This window comes from Pseudopodoces humilis, chromosome 9 (genome assembly GCF_049639895.1).
Source record: "Pseudopodoces humilis isolate 2021_Gansu_Grassland_sample_001 chromosome 9, ASM4963989v1, whole genome shotgun sequence".
Taxonomy (NCBI): domain Eukaryota; kingdom Metazoa; phylum Chordata; class Aves; order Passeriformes; family Paridae; genus Pseudopodoces; species Pseudopodoces humilis.
In genome coordinates, this window is record NC_142208.1 from 15,658,802 (window position 1) to 15,683,320 (window position 24,519).

The 24,519-nt window shown below is 42.2% G+C and overlaps 1 protein-coding gene across 12 annotated transcripts in view; it reads left to right on the top strand.

Moving 5' to 3' along the window:
* CAMK2G (calcium/calmodulin dependent protein kinase II gamma) overlaps nt 1–24,519 on the top strand; it is a 119,084-nt gene that overhangs the window by 41,752 nt on the left and 52,813 nt on the right. For all 12 annotated transcript variants that reach the window (XM_014250296.2, XM_014250300.2, XM_014250298.2 and 9 more), the window contains exon 3: nt 11,293–11,352. In XM_014250296.2, the coding sequence (XP_014105771.1) occupies nt 11,293–11,352 (60 nt within the window). The remainder of the gene's footprint in view (nt 1–11,292; nt 11,353–24,519) is intronic.

A 24,519-nucleotide genomic window follows, 5' to 3' on the forward strand; every position in this document is an offset into this window, starting at 1 on the left:
AATGCAATGTAGTCTTTGTTGGGTGGCAGTTCCCAAAGAGACTAAATATGGGGCTTTTTTAAAAAGAAAAATATTTTTTCCAATTCTGAACACCAGGCCTCATAATAAAAATTCCTTAGGTCCTAGCATGCCATTGAAGTCAGATTTCGTGCTTCTCAGAGTGAGACATGATGAGGTATCACAGCAGTACTAATGCTGCCCCTATCAATTTTTGCTTTGAGTGTTCAAAATCCATTAGATCTGAACTGCATTGTTTTTATCTTCATTTCTCTTTCTGCAGAGGGATGAAAAACAAGGTAGTGAAAGACTCAGATTCCAAAGATCTGAATTTGCTCACAGATTTGTCACTGACATGTTCTCTGGTTAGATACCTCTACTTTTCTTCTCCAGCTCTTTAAAGGTAGGGAAAGAAACCTTGTTCTTCAAGGGTTTTGTGGCCTTACAAGTAAATATTTGTTAGACACCTAGAGATTCTCCAAAAAAAGGTACCATGGAAGTAGTTGTTCATTTATGAGCATGTTTTGTTTCTTTTCTAACATATTTTTTCCACTATTTAATTTTCTGTCTTTTAGAAATTGCCAGAAATTCTATTTTCCCAAATCTCTGCTTGTGCTGTATAAGTCTAGGGGCAATTCAAGAGAGGTCACCAGAGGGCACCTAGGGAAATATATTATTGTACAACTCTGTGTGAGCTAAGAGATGCTGCCATGCATATTGTCCTGTCCATCTCATTACAGAAAGCATATAGAACCCACCTAAATTTTAGACTGTGTATTTCTTTAAAAAAACACTTGTCCCCTCCCAATGTTTCTGTGAGAGCACGTTGGGATGCTCTTTATTTAAGCGTGCATCCTGAAGCCAGCCTCTTGGATCTGAAACACTCCCCTCAACTTTCTAACCAAAATATAGTGGTGTGTTTGTGTAAGTTAGCATTGTTACTGCAGCCTCCTGCCTCAGGGTCTCCTAACCCACAACTTCTCCCTTTCTCTGTGGGAGCCGTAGCCTTTGTAGGAGAGATGAGCTCCTTGAATGTATGCCTTCAGGGGGTCTGCTGGGATGCAAAGCTGGTGCCACACCTGTTTTTTGGGCATGATAGTTGGCTGTAGGCATGTGAGCTGCCAGATTCTCCTGTTGTGCATTTGCTCTGCACCTCTGCAGTGAGAGTGTCTGGGGGAAGGGGCTGTGGTGAAGGAGGGATGTTGGTGGAGGATCTGCTCTTGGTCTCAGTGAAGTTTCTGGTAAGCTGGTCACATGAAACAAAAAATACATCGTCTCCCTTCCCCCATACACCGCCGTGTTTCTTGGCTCTGCACCCAAACTAGCAGCTGAGCACGTGATTTACTTGTAAAATGCAGTTAAAAAAAAATAAATGGTGCCCTTGCAGATGGGAAACGGGATGGGAGAGCAGGACTGGGGCTGTCATCAAAAGGAAGAGGGATGTCTCCGTCTCTCCCTGAGTTGTTAAAACTGGGAGGATGTGGGGCTGCAGAGGAGAGTGCAAGCTAAGGGAGGCACAGTGAAGGAGAATGTGCTGAACCACACAGCCTTAGCAGGGAAGGAGATGTGCATGCTGCCTGTGGGGCAGGGACAAGGGAAGGGAGGGCTCTGTTGCACACGGTGTGGGAGGCTGTGCTTTGAGAGTTGGGCTACAAAACTACTCTGAACTGAAGGTCTTCTTGCAAGATACACAGTCTGAAATGACCGTGACAGAGTTGTAGTCATTTTGTTCTGGTTTGGTGCAAGAAAGGGGAAGCTGTTTGATCATTCACAGCTGGGCAGCTCAGCATCTTCTGTTTGAAAACTCCATTCATTTTGCTAGTTGTGTTTGTACCCCATGGTAATATGCCCAAGAAGAGCTAAAATAAGCTGTTACCCTCACCACACACTTAGTGGGGACCTTCAAACAAATGTCCCCAATGTGCCAGGCTGTCCAGCAGGGCAATTGCACCATTCTAAGGGGGTGTGCAATTACACCACATTTCTTCCTCTGTCAGGACTGTGATGGGTACACTAATGCCTCCTGGCCACAGCAGATAAAATAAAATAATTTGTGCCCTTTGCTGTGCTTCTATCAGCCTGACAGCATTTGTGGTTGCTGATCTCCATTGCTTCAGATTAGGAGGAAGGTGGCTGCATTTTTGTTCTTGTCAGCTGGAGGATGTATTCCTTCAGAGGGGAGCTACAATCTCCTGCTGCAGGAATGGTTGCCAGTACCTCCCACTGCAGCACTGAATTTCCTTGTGTTCCATCCCACCTTGAGCAAGGAAGAAATTTGTAAAGCAAGAAACGGCATTCTTTGCAGTAGCCAATAGAAGTGGTGGAGTTGGTGAGTGATGGGTAATTTTAATGGTCACTTTGTAGAACTCTTAATTATTGCAGTGGACTGTAGATCCCAACTTTGTGGCTGTAGGTGTTTATCTAGCACACAGCTTTGCAGGCAACCTCTGAGGTGAAACATTTCCTTCCTATTCATTCACCATCAAACCTGGAAGGATACTTCCTACTATGACTTGCCTCCATCATAGTGGCGTGAAATAAACTGATGGTTAGCAGGGAAAAAGAGGGGGAATGAAATTCAAGTCAGAGGCTCTTGGAAATTCTTCATTGTTTTTTAGCAACTAAAGTAAATATTTGATGGGAAAAGCAGATAATAATAAAGCAGAATAAAGCAGAGTTGGCACAGGCTTTGTATATCCCACTAGCAGCATGGGAAAGATGACTGGAGAGATGTTTATCTTGCCAGCAAGAGGGACTGATAAGCCCTGAGAAATGTGGACCACAAACAGGGCTCACACATGAGATGGCATGTATGTCATGTCAGATTTTATTGAACACTCTGACTGGGGCCTCAGTGGTGCTTTGGCCTCTTTGGTCAGTTGTTCTGTAGGCAGGTATCCTCCACTCTCCTAGTGCAGTCATGCTGCTGGCTAATTTCTCAGTGCCTGCATTGACACCAGGGCTTCCAGCTGAGTCCACTGGGCTCTCCTTGGCTCATTGCACTTTGCTGAGTAAGACTGGGAAGAGTAAAGCTTTTAAAACAGCCTGAAGAGCAGGGGATGCAGGAGCCTGTGGCTCATGGGGAGGGACCAGTGTGTATTGTGGAGGGATGTCTCATGAAGGGGTTTACAAAACAGTTGTTTACAAAAAGTTTTTCTCTGGGTGCTGTAGCAAGGTCAGAAGGAGTTCCCTTTAGCAGATTCTGAGTTTATCTCAAGTTTGAAGCCAAGGACTATGTCTGCAGTGGATGGCTGGGGTGCTTGCTCCTTCTGCTTCCTGAATCACATTCAGTTGTATCTCATGTGCAACATTGCATTTGCAGTGCTGGCTTTGGTCAAACTTAGGCAAGAAACTAAGCAAATGGTTAACATTCTCTCTGAGATAATGAAAACACACAATATGGCTTTATCTGTGCCTTTGTAGGCAAAAAATGGCATGTTAGGCTTAAGCACACTTAGTCTGCTCACATCATTAATTGCAACAGAGATCGCTCTCACCTATAGCAGCGAGCCTGGGCTGATTCACTAATTTGACCTCCTTTGACTCTTAAAGTTCCTGGAAAGTTGCTGGTGGCTGTGAGAGCGCAAGGTCCCCACTTCCTCTTGGTGTGCACATAGGTGCTGGTTTGCTTTATAAGGTGTACAGTAGGTACTACTCAGTGTATGTGCTCCTACTAAAAACAAGTGGATAGGAATTCTCTTTCCCTTACCAGGTCCACCTGCTGGATTCAGAGAAAATTTTTGGACAAGTTGTTAGCTGATAAACTGAAAAATATACATGTGAATACAAAAGGCATCTTTGAGTGACAACAGGTGTAGAAAGTGCAATGTCAAAGGTGTACACTGACTTTTTTTAAAAAGATCCCTCTCTTCTAGGTATTTTTAATAACTGTTTTTCTTGTTTTTGCCATTGTTGTATACATATTAATATCTGCCTTCAATTAGATTATCTTTGCAAGGTAAGTACAAGCTAATGAAATGCAGGAAAAGAGAATAAATTGCCTTGGCCCACTCTTCAGGGTGCTCATTTGAGATACAAATAGAATTACTTAAACCATCTTGACTTCTACTCTGTGGTGTTCAAAGTCTAATTTCTGCATTACTTGAACAGAAGAGTGGAGACTGTGCTAAGTTTATGTAGATTGTTCCTTTTAATTTGTTTGTTTTGGTTTTCGAGTATAGTAATACCAAGGGGTTCACAGATGCTAATGTATGTAAACTAGTGTGTGTGACCAACTGTGTGGACTTTAGGTTGTCTTTAAGATCAGTGTGCATATATACTGTTAGGGGTCATATTACACTATTACACATGGAGTTGTTTGTTTCTGGGAAGTTGTGAGAGCATGGGAAAAGGCTGTTACAAGGTGTTATGTTAGTGGTTTTACTGGAGGAAAGGCTTTCAGAAAATATGTTTGCCAGCATTTCTTGAAAGAAATCTTGTATTTGTTTATTGTGTCATGTTGTCACTTGAACCTCCTCCTTCTGTCTGTTGCTGAAAGCAAGTGATGAGGATTTTGTCACTGTCTTATATCTCTATCTGTCACTGGCTGAGAAAAGTGGATCTTGGCTCTTTCATCTTTACATGCTGGCTCCAGACGTGTCTTCCCCTCGGTGACTTTGTGGTGCTTGCACAGTTGCTACAGCAGAGATGCTGGAGGAGCTGTTTGGGTGGGGGAGCCCGTCCGCCCCCGCACTTGGGACATCGTGGCACTGGGATCATTCTGCACTAAGAGGCTGGAAAACAGACTCTGGCTTTCAGAAATGTTGCCTGCAATGGCAGTAGTATGCTTCTACAGATTTATTAATTTTAGCTGGTCTTTGAGATGGCAATGTAGAAACACTGAAATGGGAGGGAGGGATCATTATCTGCTTATTTTCTTTGCATTTTTCCTTAGGCATCTGCTCTTAGCTCTTGTCAGAAAGGATATACTGAATCGATGGGGACCTCTGGTCATTCCTAAGGCCTAGGATGATTTTTTATGTTTGTTTGTACTAATTCTGCAGATGGGGAAGTGGTGTCAGTCTGAGACTTGCTGGTATTCCTGTTTAAGGTGGTTGTGTGGTATGGCACACTGTCCTCTGCTACCCTGTTGCAAATGCTGAGACATCTCAGTTGTTCTGTGGTACAGTCTTGCTGGAAAAAAATAAGAGAATATGGGGAAAAGTCTGTGTCTTGAGGTGCAGGATAAGGGAACTAGCTCTCTTTTGCTGGGAATGTTTCAGAGAGGAAATTTAAATTTAAACAAGCATGAAGGAACCTGAAGGTTCACACTAGTCTCGCACTACAAAATGTATTTGATGTAAATTCGATTTCTGTCTTGAAGCAACTCAAATGATATCCTAGCAGCTGGCACCAATTGACTATCTCCCGGAATTGGCATGATGACAGCAATCAAACTGAATTTATTGCTTTGAGTTTGATTCTTCTTCCGGACTCTTCCCTTTCTCAGAAATGTAATCTAGAATTCGTTCCCACAGGAATGATAGTTGCAAGCCTCCTTTAACAGCAAGGACAGAGCATGGTTCTAATGCAGGATGAAGACAGGTGGACTGCGGTATTGAGCAGCCAGATTGTATATTGCAGTTGAAAATAGGAAGATTATGCATTTGTAAAGGGAGGAACACTGTTTTTTATTTCATGACATAGATTCTTATCACAGAGCTGATTCACATCTAAGTGTTAGTTTTCTTGATGCTTCTTTTTACTGCTTTAGGAAAGAATCTGCCTTTTCATTGAAGTGGCTAAAATTTAGGCTGCTAAAAATTATCCCACTCTCCTTTTCCTTTTTCCTTTCTTAAGGGAGGTGTACTAAGTAAAGAGTGAGCCTCAGCCACAAGACCTCAGTATAACTACAGTTTGGTATAGTAAACCAGTAAATGCTGCAGTAGATGTAGTGCTTTGCCCAGGGAACTGTTTTGAAACAGTGCTGTGTTTCTGATTCTTGTTGAAGAAAGTATGTTAGAATTAAGTTTTTACACTTTGTTTTCTGGTAGGTGTGAAATTAATCACTTTTACTGATACATCTTTGTTTATGTCAATAATTGTTTTGTCTGGTATTTCAATTAGTTTTTAATGCTGGCTTCTCCTTCCTCTTGTCAGAAGAGGGAATAACCTGAAATAAGTGTGCATTTGCTCACATTTGTTCCTAGAGCAATTTCAGTGTTCCTTAGGCAGGTGGAGGGGATGGGATTCACAAAGGGCACTTCTCTTTGAGCCTCCCTGGCCAGTGATCCTTTGTGGAGCTTATGGCAAAGCTGTGGCTGGAGAATGTTCACATGGCAGCTACCCATAGCTGCAACAGAACCCTTCGGTGCATCTCTTGGGAGCAGGAGTCACTCAGGGCATCTCACCTCTGTCTGAAGTCGGGGGATCTTGTGCTGTGCTGCCAGTGCAGGGTGGCAGTGTAGGCTCCTGACACCTAACCAGCTCCTCCTGCTCTCTGGCTCGGGTTTGGCCCTCACCCCGCCTACTTGGGACTAATCTCCTTTTTGGGTTTGTGGTAGGAGTCATTCTCCAGGCTCTGCCTCTCACAAGCATACCTCAGCTCCATGCAAACAGGTTTCCCTGTGCTCACCTGGCAGCCCCTTCTCCTCAAACAGCTTCCTAACAGGTTGATTAGGCACAGTGAATTTTTCTTCATCTTTTTGTTGTTGTTGTTATGTAAATGTTCTCACTTTGCAGCTCTAGATGACTGGGATTTGTAGATATCCTCTACCCTGTCAGTGTCTGAAAATGTTCTCCAGGTATCGGGTACCCTTGTTAGGAGAAAGACCTGGTGAGGATGAGCTGGGAACTATTTCCTTGGAGAAAAATGGAGCCCAGAAATTTGGTCTCATGTTATTCATACATCTCTGCCACTGCATCCTTGGGATATCAGACAGAACTAGTCAGACAATAAAATTATTTTCTTAGCAGAGTAAGAAATGTGCATCAATATAAAACCAGTCATATTCCACACTCTGCTGGAGATTGCCAGGTGTTTGTGAATTTTATTTCTGTTGGGTACACCTTTCTTTAGCATCAAGTTATCCTGAGTATCTGCTGAAGTTTGATGCATTGTGAAAGATCAGGACAAACTATGATGGTATTGGTCAGCTCTCTTCTGTACTCAGGCAGGGTTGTTGGTTTAACCTTCCCAGTTAGTTTCTTACAGCAGTGACTTTACTGATTGTGCACAGACATTTCTGTCCACCCATTGTGCATGAAGAGTCCTGCCTCAGTGATTAGACTGCATGCTTGTGTAAAATGCAGCAGTTTCATTTTTATAGGTCCATAACTCTTACAAATGATGCTAATACAGCCACTTTTGTTTTCTGTTAAAGTAAATTCCTAGCCAAATCAAAACCCATCCCAAAGAAATCTCAGTTCTTTTAAAAGACATTTTCTCATCATGTATGTTCTAAAGAAACCCAGCAGTAACGTCACTAGAGTGACAGTGCTGTGTTTGCAGAGCAATGATGTCAAAGGTACTTGGGTTAAATGTAGGTTTACATGCTAAACAGAGATACAAAAATCATATTGTATGAAGGACTGATAAAGATAAATAGATATTCACACCTTAGTTTGTGTATCAAACATGAGCAAGTTTTCTCTTGTTTTTAATCACCATCTTCCCAAGTGTTTACATTTGAAGTTTTGCTACAAAAGAGACACATAGACTGCACTTTCCTGTCTGTGTAGATACTCATTGCTTCAGACTGCAGATAGAATAATTTTCCAAATAGCAAGATTATTTTCTTTTTTTTTTGGCTGGAAAACAGTAAATGAATATTAGATGAGTGTTTGTAATATCCTGTACTTAAGTTTTAAGCATCAGCTATTGTTCAGGGCTAGACAGCTCTGTAACATAGCAGGAAAAGAGCTTAATGAAATCCAATATTTGGAAGCAGAAGGTAGATGAATTCAGACTTGGAACAGCAGTGCCGACTTTTAACAGGAAGGATAGCTAACATTTGGAGTAATTTCTGTGGGTGTATGACTTTATTTATCACTTGAAGTCTTGAATGTGAACCCTTATGCTTTCTAGAGGATATACTTTGTTTTAGGCAAATTATGGAAATTACTGGTTGAATTTCACAGTTTTGTGAAAGGTGGGAAATAGGCCCAATGTCCCAGGCCTAGAATCCTGTAAGGTAGGTTAGATGTGTTGTGTTCCTGTTAGCTATGAGGTATTGTTCCACTGTGCATTAGGAATAAACACCTCCACTCCATAAATGACTTGCAGAAATAAGTTTTATCTTTAGGGCAGAGGGAAGAGAAATTATTTCTTTGCAAGCTCTTGGTACATAAGGGATCTTTTCATTGTTATATTTTAATACAGTTAAGACTATTTTGCATTTTAAAGTTTAGAGAGACCCTATATGAGAAAAGTGTTAAAGCCAACACATTTACTGCTCTGCTGGACTTAAAAAAATTTGAATGTTTTGTCTCCTACTGGGAATAAACCTTTGTTAGACCAGCGTAAGGTAGAAAATTGAGGTTCTGTTTTTATTCATTATGCATTTAGGTACCAGGCTATTCCCTACAACTACCAAATTGACTCTGGTGCTGATTTGATAAAAGTCGAACGTTTAGACCGTGCCGAAGGCCACCGGGTGATGAAGACCTTTGGGGATGGGGGAGCATTTATCAAGGCACTGCTTGGACTGTGTGCTGGTGCTGCCTGGAACAGGACGAGTGATCCTGCAGGAACAGGAGCTGTGATCCTCTAGGACTCGCGGCAGGAAACCCGCCCAGCCTGACCTTTCGCTGCTCTCAGTTGTGGCGGCTGACTGCTGCGGGCTGGTGCTCCCGGGGCTGGAGTGTGCTTTTTCTCTGGGAGTTGTGCTTGAGTTAGCCTGTTTTGTTGCCCTGGAGACAGAAGAGTATGGTATGCTTTCCCCCCGACCAGAAATAGTTTCCTGTACCTTGTGACCGGAGTGCTGTACTCCTCCTCTGGTCTCTGGCCAGGCTGTGTGGTGCTGGAGGGATGGGGTGTGGGGTGGTGACCTCTTGTCACAAGCTCTGGTGTGGCTGCTGCCCATGAACACTAGCTGCCCTGCCAGCTCCCCTCCCTCTGCATGATGGTGTAGGATTTCAGGGGAGCAATTGCTCTTGATTTACATCTCCCATGGCATTTTGATGGTTATGTCATTTTGTTTGAGCCTTGCTCCTGTCAGCTGTCTGTCCTGACTGTCAGGACTTGGTAGCTGAGTAGCACGTGGTGAGCTCTTGCCTCTTCTTCCCCCTTTGCTCAGCTGTTTTTGCTGTCTGCTTCTCTGTGTCCTTGTACTTGGGAACAGATTCTCAGCAAGTATAGCTGTGCATGAGGGCAACGTGATCTGGGTGGATGAAGGATCCCCTTCTGTGGGAGTTCCAAGTAGAGCTGAGGGGGAAAGTGGGGAATTTGCAAGGCTGAAGCATACGAGCAGGCTGTGGATATTTTATCTTAAACTGTTGTCCTGCTGTGAGAATCTATCCTGAGTGCAGAGTGTGCAGCACTGTCTGTTACTTTGCAACTGTGTTTTGCAAAACTTCATTTGTGAGAGATGCTGCTAAAAGGGAAGCAAAGACACCCCCACCCCTCCCAACCAATGCAGATGAAAAAGTGCTTGCACTGCACCAAGGCCTCAGGAGCATGGAAGCTCTCCAGGCTTTCTTGCTGCCTGGTATTTTATTGGAGAGTGGTTCTGGCATAGAACTCTAAAATATATGCAACAACAACAATAATTTTCAGGACTGAGAAGGAAGGAGAGATGAAAGGAGTAATTTACCTTCCCCCATCCCTGAACAATAGCAGATGAGGATGTAAGCACATCTCAGCCCTATAAAGTATTAATTGGGACATTTTCTATAGTTCAGCAGTGGAAAAGAAGACAGGAATCGTGCAATGCCCTGAGCTTCTATTCCCAGCCTGGGAGAGAAAAGTGTTCTATGCTGAGATTTGGCTCAGTCTCTGTCTTCTGCTCATGGGGAAGAGAACAATTGCCCAAAGCCGCCTTTATCGAGAGAAGGGAAGATGATGCATGTACCAAGGAGCTGAACTGGCAATTTTCAGGTAGAGTAGTGCAGTGCAGTTGTGTTGAAGTGGATCTCTAGTAGGGTTCCTATAAATCAAAGGGTGCTGCATTCCTACCAGTGATCTATTTGAGTAGTCCAACCAGCCAAGGGTCCTGCTTACTCCTGAAGGTCTGTGTGTCACAGGGAGGCAGAGTCACACCTGTGCTGAAGATATGCTAGAGAGAAAATGTCAAGAGTGGGCAGGGGCTGCTACTTCCCTTTGCTATGTTCTTCAGATGGCTGGAATAGGAAATCCAAGGACAAGATGTTCTTGTCTTGTTCTAGGCATCTGCATTGACAAAAGTCTAGATTTTAGCAGCTGCCAGGGCTGCCTAAAAGATTTTTGTCTCCCTCAGTTCCTTTCAGTCAATCTGTGCTTGTCCAGGGTGAGCATTTCACAGGAGAAGATGGGGGTGTTGTGGTGTAAATTCAGGAGTCAACCACTGCTGTAGTGAAAAGTCTCAGGGGCTAGAAAGCCCCCTGCTTCTTGGCTGAGAAAGGCAGAGTTGCTCCAACTTCTCCTTTCCTTGAACTCACACATTTTTTACTCTCCTTGATATTTTTCTTTAATTCAGATGAATGTCGTGCTTGAACTGATGTTGCCTTTGGGCTGGAATAAGCAAACTTAGCATTTGAGCAGAACTTCTTGCCTGGAGATTTCTAAGTGCGTGATCAGCATTTCACCAGTGAGTCTGTCCATGGGTTCTGAAGTATGGTTACCTTTACAGTTCACTGAAGCTGGCAGAGTTCCCTACTTCATGTGCTGGCTGTGCAGTAGCAGGAGCTGTGTATTTCTCCCTCCTACTCTGCCCTTCTTTTGCAGTGTTTCTTTGGAGTGGAAGCAGTTCCTTTTCCCATTTCATGTGTGTTATTTCTTCTGAGACTTTTTCTCCTACCGTCCAGCACTGGAGAAAGGGCTGAATTTCTCCCTGAAGGGGTCTCACTGGAAGTGGCTTTGCATATTTGGGAAGCTGATGGAAGAGTGGTGCCTTTCATTCTGTAGCTAGTCACTTTGAATCAATGCAATACCAGTTTAGTGCTGGCTTTGATGTGGGAGCAGCAGTCCTTGTGCAGCCTCAGCTACATAGCCCTCATCTGAAATGGTTGTGAAGTTTTGGGAGACAGACATATTCCAGCCGTTCCCAGCCTTTGGGATGTCTGCTGGGTCACTGTATTCCTCTCCCTGTTGAATATGAGCAAGAGCTTAATTAAGGCAGAGTTGTGGTGCCTAACACCTTGTTTTTTATTCTCTTTCAGATCACCAGAAACTGGAACGTGAAGCTCGAATTTGCCGACTTCTAAAGCATCCAAATATTGGTAAATTTCCTTGAGCTCAGAGGGGTGGGGGTGGGACAGGAGTAGCAATGTGTCTCAGCTATCATGCTGTAAGGGAGCAGATGTATTCAGAATGTTCATAACAGCTCATCAAAGTTGCCTGTTGAAGTCACCTCAATAGTTTATCTCTTAGACAAATTCTGCATCCAACCATGTCCCATTCCTTAGCATCCTGACCCAGTCGTTCACCCAAAGAGTGTCGTGTTCCCGCCTGCTCACCCCTGCAGAGCTGTCCCTGCTCTTTGGGTGATGCATGGCCCTTGTCTGCTCATCTGACATTCCACAATGGGAGTGAGGTGTTGTGTTTGTTTCCCCTACATCTATCTTCTGTTTGTTCTCCTTGGGCCTGGCTGACATGTCAGTTTAAATGCTGTATTCAGAGACATGCCTGAAGTTAAAGTGGGGGTGGGCTAATACTTCAGCTCCTCTCATTGCAGTGGCCACCTACTTTGAAAACAAGAGACCAAAACTGAATTGCCCATATTGAAGGGGGAGAAGAAAAAGAGTACTGGAGCAAAGGGAATAGTTTGTCTAAAAATAAAGGAGGCAAAATAAGGCACAACATAAAAACTTAACTTATTTACTGAAATGTAGAGAGAGGGCATGGATTTTTATCTAGTTCCAAAGCACCATGGAAGCTTGGACCATTAATAATCCCCTTTTTAGCTTTTTAAAATAAATAAAGCCTCTAGGATCCTAGCTACAATCTGATTTGAGCTAATTTATTTAAGAAAACATTAAGAAATACCAAACTGCCACTTTTAACCAAACCACAGTTAAATATCCATTCCTGGGTAGACTATGATGTATTACTTTGTATTACTTTTGCATAACTCAGTCAGTAGAGATAATACTTTAAGGGCATCTATCTGGTCTTCTGCCTTTCAGCTTTGTAATTATTTGCTCCTGTCCTCTGAAGGCCTGGGAGAGGAAAGGTGCCTTAGAGCATACCCCATGGACTGGCATCTGTACTCTGTTCTGTGTGTGATGAACATGCAATTTCCACAAGCTCAGGACCTGCAAAGCTCAGGACCTGCTAAGTTCCTTAGCAGCAGCTTTTAATCAGAAAGAGCTTTCTTGCATCTGAGTGTAGCTGTGGTATGGCTTGAGAGGACCAGGGGCCACCTTCTGCAGGAATTTGCACTAATGAATATATTAGCCAGTAAATGTATTGCTCAGCAGTATTCAGAGTGACTAAAACTCTAGTTTTTGCACTTCATTTGCTCTGTAAGGCTTGCTATACTTAGTTTAGTAGGTGATCTCACTTTATTTTGACCTTCACTTCCATCATCTCTCCTTTTTATAATTTCTTACACCTTTTCTTTCTAAACCTCTCACAGAGTAAATATTATACACATAAAGAAAACCAGTCTTATAAGTAAAGAGCATGGATAGAAAAGTGTATCACATTCCTGGTTCAATTCTACGCTTGTAACAAGTGGCAGTGCTTGTCTCCTGCACTGCTGTGGAAAAACACCGTTTGGGGGAATGTCAGTGGTCCTTGCATTTTCTACAGAGAATTTCTTGTCTTCCTAGAAAGAGCAGTTTTCTATTAAGAAAAGGAACTAGTCATTGTAAACTCACTGAGTGCTCACAAATAAAAAGAAAGGAATTAATTTTTATGCCTACAACACAGAACCAAAGTGTGTTGAATAAGACCTCAAGAAGACATACGGTTCTTTCAGCAGTCCTGTGAAAATCTTTTATACCTGGCTGGTTCCAGGCATGTTTGTACTTAAAAACCTTTAATCCTTTCACAGCCTCTGGTGGCAGTATTTCAAATGTTTCATTTTTCTGTCAGTTAAACATTAAAAACATAATTTGCCTTTCTCTTAGCTTGTTGTTTCTAGTTTTATCTGGAGTATCTGTGGAAAGTAGCTTTTCTTTCTTATAACAATCTTCTACATATTTGAAGACTGTTATAATGTCTCTTCTTAGTCTTTTTCTTCAGACTAAACAAACCTAGTTCTTTCAATCTTTTCACATATGTCATGTTTTCTAGACCTCCAGTCCTTTTTTTCCTTTTCCCCCTCCTCCTTCTCTGGACTCTCTCCAGTTGCTTCATATCTTTCTAGAAATGTGATGCCCAAAACTGGACATGACAGAGGTCATGTCAGTGCTATCCAGAGGGGAAAGAATTGCTTCACCTGTCCCACCCAAGATGTTTGTTTTGTACATCAACCTTTGAAGCTTTTCTTTTAAATATATTGTTTATACATTTGTTTTCTGACACATTATTGGTCTGGATTGCTTTCTGCACAACTTCTGGCAAACAAATAATTTTTCCATCTTGTATAAATGAGGATCCCTATTGAACTGTATATTACTTTTGTCTTTATTAAAAAAGACACAAAGAAATCCAGTCTGTGGGGTTCCCCCTCCACATTTGTCAAAACCATTTTGATTTATCTTCTGGTAGTTTAAAAGGGTTGCAGCTCCCACAATAACATGCTCTTTAATAGCAATGCCATATATTGAATCATGTAGATAGTTAAAAACAGTGTTGAACACTGTTGGACTCCAGTCAAGCTCTTGAAGATATCACTTGATACATTGTTTCAGTTTGACAACGATCAATTCTGAGTATTTTTTTCAATGAGTTGTATATACTGTTGTCAGCTAGTTTTGAATACACATTTTTTTCTTAATTGCTTGTGGAAAGAGCATGTAAGATGCTGTCAGAAGCCTTGCTGAAGTCCAGATGCTACATGCAGTGCTGCTTCCATGTTTCCTGGGCTTGTTATGTTGTCATAGAAGTGAAACATGTTGTTCTGATATAGTGGGTTTTTTTCCTTGAAATGTGTATTAGCAGTTAGTAATCACCTAGTTACTGGCATTCCATGTTGTAAACTCTTCTGGGTGAGTACTTGGTGTGTTGCCTCAGTGTGAGCTATGTGATTAACACTGCACAAACCATAAAGAATTCTGCAGCTTTTGTACTTGCTTTCCATTTCAAGTTTTGTTGTTACTGTTTTTGTTGCAAACTGTGTTGCAGCAAATCACAGTCTTCTGTGGTGACCTGAGCCTGTAGTGAGTGAGTCTGGGGCAGAAGACTAAGTTAGAACTCTATGAGGCAGGCTGCTTTTCTCTCTTGCCTGTACACAGGATATAAAGCAAGCCTCTTGTTGAATTTGTGGTCTTACACATTTGTGGCCAAACAGTTGATTCTGGACTGCAATGCACTGACTGTAACACTGCTACTCTGATAAAATTCTCTGATACTCTGATAAAATTAAGATTTCTCTAGATACAAAGAAGTAGCGATATTTCTATTTGCTGTTGCCTCCTTCTGAAATGAGTGCTTTCCAAGTTATTCTAACATGCCTTCATCAAATATCAGCTCTAATTACAGCTTTGGCTCTGTAGTTGGGTGTTTGCCTTGTCTTTAGATGCACATTATGGCCAAGGTAATCACAGTGGCGTAATCCTTCTAAAAGCTTGGTGTTGCAATAAGGGTTTTTTTATCTAGACAAAAGAAAGTTGACTTGAGGCTATTTTCTTCTTTTTTCTGACTTATGGTGTGTGTGATATCCAATGTGTCATTATAGCTTCAGTAGAGGAAGGACTTCTTTCCCTAAATTTCACTTTGTTCTTTGTCCTTCTGACAGCTTCTAGAGAACTTTGCATTCTGGCCCAGAGAGCCATTTGCCAGCCATGGTCATCAGATACAGCCGAATTGGACAGAGATTAGTCAGTGATCTGTTCTTTTCAAAAAAGGCACCCATTACTGAGGATATGGGTGTGTAAAAGAGGCAGAAGAAAACATCATTAAAACCCCACTGTCCATAAAGAGATAAAGTGCCTGTGGAAGTTGGCAAGAGTTACGGCTCTGTGGGAAATTCCACTTCCAGAACAATTTAGTGTTCCATTGATTCACTTACGTTTAGTTCTTGTGACATTAGACATGGATGTATTTGTGAACATGTAAAAGAGAATGATACTACTGCTTCTCCCTTGACCCCTGTTTTCCTGGAAAGAGGCAGATTTCTATAAGAACACTTATGGCCCTGACTTCTCATTTGCAGATGCTTTGCTGATTGTGCCGCTGAAACTTGTGCAATTGCTAAGATCAGAACTAAATTTAAAGTGTCTTGAATATCAACTCTTGCTTACAGGAATAGCTCTTTTGGTCTTTTGCTTAGTTGAAAACTTTAGTCAGGCTGAAAATCTGAATTTGATATTTAAGTCCTATAGTTCATCCACTAAAGACACTGTCTTGTGAGACATTAATTTTTTTTCCCATGCTTTCTGCTACCCATCAAATGTTTAAAGCAGTGACAGAGCTGGGAACCCTAGAATCTTTCTGCAGGTTTGTTCAGTGCAGATGTGAAGTTCAGAAAAGTGTTAAATGTGACCTTTCCTGTCTTAGGACTCCCAAAGCAATAATGATGCAAAATTTGATAAAAATCATCACTCATAGCTTTGGAAAGTCTTTTCTAGCATTGTCCTACAAAGGTAAGATTGTGGCTTGTTCAGTGTACAGAGCAGAAGTCTGTTCTGTGTATGGATTTTGTCTACTGTGTTGTTAGGTGTTAGCCTTCTCCTAAATTTTCTTTGTTATGGCAGTCTAAATATGTACCTCTTCTTTGGATTTGTCACCACTTGATCTGTACTCTTTCTTACGTATTTTTAATCCAACTATACAAAAGTAGTTCTTGAATATTTTTTTTCATAGTTGGAACTGAGCACTTCTGGTTGGTCATTGTGTCCCAGCTCATGGCAGCCTGTTGCTGTGAAGAACTGCATGCACTTAGGTCTAGAATAATAAAAACACATCTTTTAAGAGAGGTTGGTAGTAGCCCAAGAGCTAGCACCAAATTATTTTTCTGATTTCTGCCTTTGTATCCTCTGCTGAACTGCTTCAGAGTTAATTTCTTTGAGGGAGTTTATAGCAGTGGTGAAATGCTGTCCTCAGCATCTATCAGAATTATTGCTTTTTCAGGTTTTTCCTACTTCAGACTTCTTCTCCAAAATATACTTGCACCTGAATTCTTCTTATTTTAACTTCTATCCGTTGGCTTTTCTCAGCATAAAACCCCAATTTTGGATGTGTCCTTATTTAAAATGGGGAGAAAATGGTATAGAAAACTCCTGTGAATTAGAAGAATTTCTTTTGACCCAGTTGAGTTTAATTTCCTTTGACAAGTGGTCTGTCCTCCCAGTACCTCTGAGCTGTGGGAGTGATTTTGATGGATGTGTATAAGAAAAGGGCTCCAGTTTGTGTGCCCTTAAATGACGATTACAATTGAGGTGTGAAGTGGAGCAAAGACAGAAAGTAGGATGCTGTGCTTCTGTGTGCAGCCCAGCTGGAGAATCCCACCATGCTCATTATGAACCTTTGTGGGAAACAGGGTGCATGGATCACGTCTGCAGACTTAATACTGGATTTGTTGTCTTGATGGTTTCAGCCAGAACTTCAGGTTCACTCATTCCTCATTTTAAGATACTAGTCTTGATAACAAAACCCTCAATATTTCCCCCTGCTGCCATTTGAAATGTTTTCCTATCACCTTTTCATTAACAAGAGATTTGAGTTGCTTCCTTAGTGATCAAGAAAAAAAACGTAGGCTGTGTTTTGCTGTAAACAGCAGATTTCCTTGTTTTCATTCGTCTGCAGGCATCCAGACTGCCTTTGCAGTTGGGACTGAAAGGATGTGATGTGCAAAGGATAGTTAAAATGCTGGGGGTTCTCCAGTGTTTTGGCCATGATTGCTGCCCTATGGATACTCAGGGGTATCCAAGGGGGCTGCTCCCATGCATGGCTGGCTGTTTAAATCTACTGCCCTGTGATTTCTGTTGCTGGGGGACTGCTTCTGGTGCAGAGGGGATGGTATGGGGAAGGTGGAGTAGGGGAAAAATAGACCTTGTAGGAAGAGTTACGCTTTGGGACTTTCTCAGTTACTGAGCAGCTTTTCCTTGGAAGTGTCATAGGGCTGTCTGAGAGGACAGCAAGTTGCTGTCCTCCTAAGAGGTCAAACAATAATATTGTTGGACTCATGCCTTTATCCTGCTCTCCCTCCTACCTTGCCAAAAGGAAAAAAAAACTAAACACCAACAAACACTCAAAAATCCCTCAAACAGACTATCAGCAGAGTGAGTTCCTGCTAGAAAGTTTGAACCTTTGAGCTGCAAGTTATCATTTGTTATTTCCAGTCTCTGCACTGTTAGAGACTTAGGTAAGTGCCCATGCATGTTTGCCTGATAGAATGCTTCCCAAAACCCCAGGCAGTCTACCTTTTAATTTCTCATTCTGATTTTCACAGTTAATTATTTCACTATTATTTACCTCTGTTTTCTTCTTCTACTGCCACCCCTTCCTTCACCTTTTTCTGTAGTTTTAAGAAAACCATTTCTCCATAATCCATCTCAATTTGGGAATGGAGTAATGATTGCATTTTTTTCCTTGCCAGGGGATATATTTATTCTGTACGTCTCTCTGGTCTGTACTAGAGACATATTTGGATTCCATTTTTCATCTATTTAGCTGTGAGATTTATCTATATGCAAGCAATCCCTTGAAAAAATAAATAGTGGGACAAGGGCCAGATTCTATGCACTCCAATGTACTGCAAAAATCAGAGGAGGATTCCCCTACTTCCTCCCTTCCTCCCCACCCTGAGGAATGGAGGGAGCCTCCTTTGGGTTCCCTCTGCCCAAGGGCTGATCGGGCAGGGGGTGGCTGCACTCTGGTGAAATCCTGCGGCCTTTGGAGCAGAGCCCACGCCTGTGCCAAGGAGGCACAAGCCGTCCTGGGCAATGCGAGGCACAACTTGAGAACATCAGGTTCACACAGCAAGGTTTGGGGATGGCAGGCAGAACACCTGCCTGCATGGATTCATCCCTGATGTCAGGAATGCCAAGATGCAGAGCATTGTATGAGAGATCCAAAATTTGTCATGGCCACTATCTGTATTTTATTAATTTTAATAAAGTGGGTGTTCTCTGCATATTTTTTTCGGGACACCAGTGTAGTTGGCTTGTTATTATTTTGGGTGTTTTTAGAAAAAGCTTTCATGTAATACTAGTGGTTATCAGAAGTACTTTGCTTATCTGCTATGTGGCTAATAGGAAATTATTAATAACAATTCTGGATGGTTGTGATTGCACTGTTATCAGGAGAGCAGGAAATATTCCTGTGAATGCACTCTTTTGGCTCATCTAATGTTTAAGTAGGGCATTCTAAGTGTTATGTATCATGTGCTGAACTTAGCTTTTCAACACAGACATTATAAAATCAAAGAAAAAATAACATTTACTTGGCACTGCAATGTTTTTTAAAAATACTTTGTGCGGGATTTTTTCTTTTTACTTTTGCTTTTTACCTCTGCAGAAAGACAGGTTTCTTAACAGGAAAAGTACTGTTCTTCCTGCAGCTCCTTTCTGTGCTGTGGATTTCTGTGCATAAGGGAATTTCCTAACTGGGCACTGTCTTAGCCTCATTTTTTGGGGCTGGAGAGTTAAAAAGGTTACAGTGAGAACAATGGTGAGGGGGACAGGAAACCCACCTCTGTGCTTGTGGGCCTTCTCATACTTTCTTAGCGCTGTTCCTTGTTTTTCTTTGCAGAGCCTGCAGCAGCTTGGTTCTGCCTGAACCTCAGCAGAGTGTTAACAAATCCTCCTTCTCTTCCATTTTCCGAAGCCTTGGAACTACAATTGGTGTGAAATGCAGTGTGTTTGGGGAGTTTACAGAGAGCTGGTATATGTCCAGCATACTGTGACCTCGCTGTGTCAGGTTTGGGAGAGGAGAGAAGAAGAGCACATTTCTGAGGGGCTGGTGAAGAGCAGCCCACTGTGTCCTGTTAGCTAACTGTCCTACTGCTGCTGGTTACTGCTCTGACAAAGCTGGCCATTAGCTGTTGGGACAGATGATTTCTAGAGGATTATTTGAATTACACAATTTAATGCTTTTTAATAGCAAATTTTTAATTAAAATGAGAGTCCTTTTGGAAGCAGCCTGAGCAGCTGCAGCTGAATTCTGCGTGTTAAATGTAATTAGAGAAACAGCTGGGGTGGGAGCTGAGCACCCAGCTCACAGGCAGTCACAGGTTGGTGGTGGCTTCTCGTGGGACAGACATCCTGAGTGATGTGAACCATGCAGGAAGTGTCCTGGCACACAGCCAGGCTTGGAGATGGTGGGACAGTTCCCGTCTTGGCTGCCCAGGCTGGTGAGCAGCTGGGGAAGCAGAGAGTGTGGGTGGTAGCCATCTGCGTCAGTTCACTTGTCACTTGTGCTGCCACGGACGATAGTGCTCAGTTTGCAGTCTGTCAGGCCGTGTGTATTTGTATCTATAGTTTCAGCACCTCCTGGCACGTTGCAGAGTATCAATGGAAGAGGACATCAGGTGGGTTTTACCCTTCAGTTTTATTCTGCTTCTTCTGGTATGCAGAGTTTCTCGAAATATACCCTTGCAGTGTTTCTTACCTCGTCCATTCCTCCATGATACAGGCAAATGTCTGATGTCTGGTTGAAAATTACTGAAAAGTGAAATTATGATTGTTCCTAATGAGTGGCTGATGTTTAAATGATGTGCTTCAGTCCAGAAGCACTTTTGAGTTTGCACTACTAAGGCTGCATGGAAGAGTTCCTGTGTTGCAATTACCATGACCCAGGAGACAACCATAAACCTCTGCATTGTCTTGTATTGGCTCTGCAACACCGGGAACTTAATTTGAGAGCCCTAAATATTGCATAAACACAGCAATCAGATGTGTGTGGGTGCAGAGGTAGTTGGCTGATACTGTCCTTTATGTGCCCATAGTATCAAAATGCTTTACACTTAGGAGCACCAGTGAACCTAGATTTAGCAGACACGATTACCTGTAGCTTGAACACTTTCCCTAAGGACAGACAAAGACCACTGCTCTCCTAAGCAGAGATGAGTGATTGCTGAATGAAGATACTGGGAATTGTCCTGTGAAATTCTGCTTCTGTACTTGCTTTTTGTTGCAACTTTGGAAACTTCTTTGCTATAAGACATTTATTTGCAGAAGGTTGCCAGAAATCACCCTGTGTTAACAAGAGCCTGCCTGCCCCAGCCATGGGCTAAGCTCCTGTACAGCCCTGCTCCACTGTTTCCTGTGGATATGGGATACAGGGAATTTTCATCCTGGGGGCTTATATGGCACGCATAAATGCCCCTGGCCTGTTGTGCTTGATGTAAGAGTAAAAAGATAATAATATTCAGCACACTAGACAGAGTGAAAGGGAGATGTGGGTCAAAGCTAGGCTAGGCATATTCTGTGTTTGTGTGACCCCAATACCAATTAGCATTTTAGATGACCTTTTCAAGCCTGTTGCTTTTCAAAGTCTTATGTTCTTGTAGTTTGAGTGTATTTTTATAAAATTTGATAGCTCTTTTCTGATTTCTTCATGATTCACTTCAACTTCTGCATTCACAGAGCCTTGCTTTGCATGACTCAGCAGTAATTTGCATTTGTTGTTAGGCTGGTGCAGTTTGTTATGAAAAAGATTTTCCTCTTATGTTCAGTTGGTTTGTATCACACTCAGGCATCAGAGAGCTGAGTCTGTCTGAACAGGGTCACTTTATTCAGGCATGGAATGCAAACCATATGGCATGACTGTTACTGCATTGCTGTTTTTCACTAAAATGCCTAATTTTCTCTCATTAATATAATAGCTTATCAGTATTATTTCTTTCTAAAATAAAAAATGTAACTGACAAGAATTTTGAAACACTTTGATGCAGCAGCTTTAAGTTCTGTTCTTGAGGCAGGATTTCCAGTGAGATTCTGAAGACAGCAGGCAGGGAAAAGTGATATTCACAGCAGATGTTCTTAGAAAGTGCTTGAACTCCTGGTACACAGCTGCTGTTAGGTTCAGTAACTGCAGCACATCCCCTTGAGCCACTCAGTGTGGTATCAGGCTCTTTGCAAATGTTCTGTATTGAGTTAGGGCCTCAGACCTTACACACACATCCACACAAGACAGAAAAAACTTGGCCTAACTTGCATCAGGGTGTGCTGAAGATCTGAGTTTTTTGGGGATAGGGAGCCATTTGGTAATGCTGTTTTTCTGTTGTTGTTTACTTTTCCAGAAGACCAGTGTTGTGGGACATGCTCCCTGTACAGGTAAAATCAGTTTACATAGGATAAGGCTAGAGAGGAGACTGAGGGAAGAAAAGGATGCTTAAACCAGTTAGCTAGGTTGTGTCTTGTGTGTTGTGATGCCTCACAGCTCTTTAACAGTGCAGTTACATATGTGCATTTAAAAATGGAGGGACAGCTTTGAGTAGCAGACTCTCATAACCCTTGGTGGAGTACCACTGGAGTACCAGATTCAGGAGATACTTTAAAAAAAAAATTAGGCTTTCTTTGTGGCTTGCTGAAAACATGGTTTCATCAAGATGCTAAATTGAAACCACTGCTTATTCCTCCCAGAATCTATGTGCTTCTTGGAGGTATCATCCAAGTGGTGATGCGCACTTTCTGCTGACTGAGCAGCTGGTTGTGTTGGAAAGGTTTCTACCTACCAGTCTGTAATTGATACTGCTCTTTTGCACAGCATTTGTTCTGGCAGTGCTTAGCAGTGCTCTGGGGGTTTAGGTTTTATTTCAAAAGTTATCTGTAAGACTTGTCAGTCTTACAAAATTAGATGTGCAGGTGAACTCTATAAAACCCCTTTTTTTGTGTGTGTGGATGGGACCTTGGTTTTTTTCCTGAATAAAACTTTGGGTGAAGTCTTTCACCATATCCTGTCATTGATTTAGTGCCTTGTTGTCTGACTTGCTTCTGTTTTCTTTCTTACTCCCCTCTCTGTTCTTGTCAACCTAACCATTGTAGTACATCCATCAGAGATCTTTGAATGGGAAGAGTCATCAGGTGACTCCAGCTGTGAGTGGTGTTGGCAGGGTCTAATTTCCTACATCTATAAGAATTCCCATGTTAAAATGGTTTGAATTGCTGCTTCTGGGTAACAGAATCAGCTAATAGAAATAATCTACCTCACCTTCTGGTGAATAGAGTGAGACGAGCTTCCTTGGCAAATACTGATCTCTTTTTAGTTTGGTTGTATTTTGAAAGACACTCTGTTACTGTTGTGCAACTTCCCTCTTGCTGTGACATGAGATGCTTTCTGTGATGTGTGCATTTGTCTAGACTGCCATGCTAGACACATGCATCACTGGTCCCCTGATGAGAGGAAAAAAAAAATAGTACTGTATTATTTTTGAAGAAAAGTTTAACTGGATTAATACTTTTGTTTTTATTTCTCTGTTTTTCTCATTATGGATAATCAGGTTTTGGGAGTACTTTGCCCTGCAGCATCTCCATATAATTATATTTTTCACTCTCTCATAACCTCTGTCAACAGATTATGCAGATATGAGCAGCTTTTGTGGGCTCTGCTCAACCACTGTGTTAAAGCTGAACTCGTGGTAATAAAGGAGCTGTTAGATGGTATGTCAGAACCAGGAGCTTGTGGAAGAAATGGGATCCTTTTTTCATGGGAAGATGTCTGAAACAGAGGACAGCCCAGCACTTGAGTTTTGCTCTTGGAACTGGCTGTTCAGGAACCTGTGTTCTGCCTTCAGGTGGAGGACATTTGCACAGGTTATCTTTGAGCAGAGAGGGCTATATTGTCTGGACACTGAAGGTATCAGATGTTTTCTGATGTTTGTGTATCTTCACGGTGAATACTCACACAAATTGTATCATATTTTTGAACCACTGAAGTGGAGACGAGGCACAGAAACTTTTAAAACGTTTTTTATCATTCAGTTACTTCTGAATATATGCCATTTCATGGGCTAGCTGTATAGTTTTGGAAAAGGCAGGTCATGTTTTTAAGCTAATCATTTCTTAATTAGGGATGTCAGCACTGTAGTAGAAAGCAGGGCATTTTAACTTTGCATGTCAGCAGAGTGAACCATGACCTCAGAGCTGTCCATTGCAGTCTCCTTGCTAGTCAGGAAAGCTCTTGTGGCTCTGCAGGAGGGTAGGTAAGCAAAACTTTAGTGTGAAAGGACACAGGTTTTTTTTTCTGTTCTGCTACTGGATATCGCTTTTGTTTCTTTGCATCAGTAGGAAGTTAGGGCTGGAACTGAGATTCACAAGAGTTTTGGTATATTCAGACTTTTTTTTATCCTTTCTGACTCCCCTCATTGCTGTCCCCCCATCACACTTAAAGCCTACTATTCTGAGCTGTCACTAATTATTCTGTGCAAGGTGATGGTGCCCAGTGTAATTTTTCTTACAGCTTTACTGGATTTCACTATTCTACCGTTACTCCCTGAGCTGTTACCTCAGCTGATAAAATCCCAGGCAGATTTTATTCCAGCATCATTGTGGGCTGTTGTGAGGAGGCAGCTCCCTAGTTAATGACCTGTGTCCTGCCTTCAAGGCCTTCTTTTACTATGCAGCCCTAGGGTGGTGCACAACATAAGTATTTATGAACTGTCTCTGTCGTCCTGTCATGGTTCCTCACCTAAGGATGCTAGTGGTGGTTTACTGTCCTTGAAGGCTCTTTTTGCTGCCTCTGCCAGTCTCTGCCAGTCTCTGAATTGCTACTTCCTTCCCTTTTCATAATGTAGCTGACAAAATTGCCTTCCTCAGGACAAAGGAATAGCACAAATCAGCTCATTTGTGTTTTATTTTCTGATGTAATTTGCTGCCCAAATCTGAGTCAAAGTTTCTTACTTCTACCTGCTGACATGTTGGCATGTCTTTTTCAAGGCTGCTGTTCTCAGCATGCTGGTGGCTGTACTCCTCCATCAGGATATCACTCAAGCCAATCTCCTCTGTGTTGGTGTTTCTTGCAGTGCTTTGGTGACTGTTCAGGTGCCAGAGGAAGGAGAATGCTTTTTCATGCCCACTGAGCATCACCAAACATGGCCTTATTAGTACATTCAGCTTTCCTTGAAGCTTCTCCATCTGTTCATAAGGTCTCTCCACAGACTTTTGCCTGTGTTCTGGACTTCAGCTCTTGTTGATATCCTTTAGTCCTGCTTTCACCTCAAGCAGTCTTCACTGGAGTGAAAACTGCCCTGCACTGGAAAGCCAAGTGTCTTTTTCAGCTGCTTTCCATCCTGTTCCTAGTCGTGAATGGAAATCTTCTCTCCTAGGAAATACCTTTCTTCTCACTTGTATTTTTGTAATGCCACCTCTGCTGGTTTCTGCCAAGTGCTTGGGATG